General features: G+C 54.4%; 1 protein-coding gene across 1 annotated transcript in view; it reads left to right on the top strand.

Moving 5' to 3' along the window:
• LOC104274483 (proto-oncogene Mas-like) overlaps positions 1 to 388 on the top strand; it is a gene marked incomplete at its 5' end in the record, with an annotated part of 1,727 nt that overhangs the window by 259 nt on the left and 1,080 nt on the right. Inside the window, one exon of the mRNA XM_009870128.1 lies at positions 146 to 359. Within this exon, the coding sequence (XP_009868430.1) occupies positions 146 to 359 (214 nt within the window). The remainder of the gene's footprint in view (positions 1 to 145; positions 360 to 388) is intronic.

The following is a 388-nucleotide window of genomic DNA, read 5'->3' on the forward strand; positions in this document are numbered from 1 at the left end:
TCGCCTGCGTCCTCGCGGCGTCGGTGTTCATCCTGTGTCCCTCTGGACGCTGCTGGAGAGTTCTTGGAAGCTTGTGCTTCCTCAATTTCTGCTTTTTCACTCCCTGCATGGTTCTATCCAACGTGATCGTCTTGGTCAAGCTTAGGTGTAGCTCTTGGCAACATCACCCGGCGAGGCTGTATGCCGTCGTCTTCCTCACCATGCTGTTCTTCCTCCTCTTCGGCATCCCGCTCAGCATCGACATCTTCCTCAACCTCTTTGGCTACACTAATCTTGTCTTTGAGGTCTGCCTGTTGCTGGCCTCCGTCAACAGCAGCATCAACCCGGTTACTTACGTCCTGGTGGGGAGCTACAAAAAGGCCAGAGGACTTCAGGGCTTCAGAGGATC

This window comes from Apaloderma vittatum, unplaced genomic scaffold, assembly GCF_000703405.1.
Source record: "Apaloderma vittatum isolate BGI_N311 unplaced genomic scaffold, ASM70340v1 scaffold25625, whole genome shotgun sequence".
In the NCBI taxonomy this organism is placed as follows: Eukaryota; Metazoa; Chordata; class Aves; order Trogoniformes; family Trogonidae; genus Apaloderma; species Apaloderma vittatum.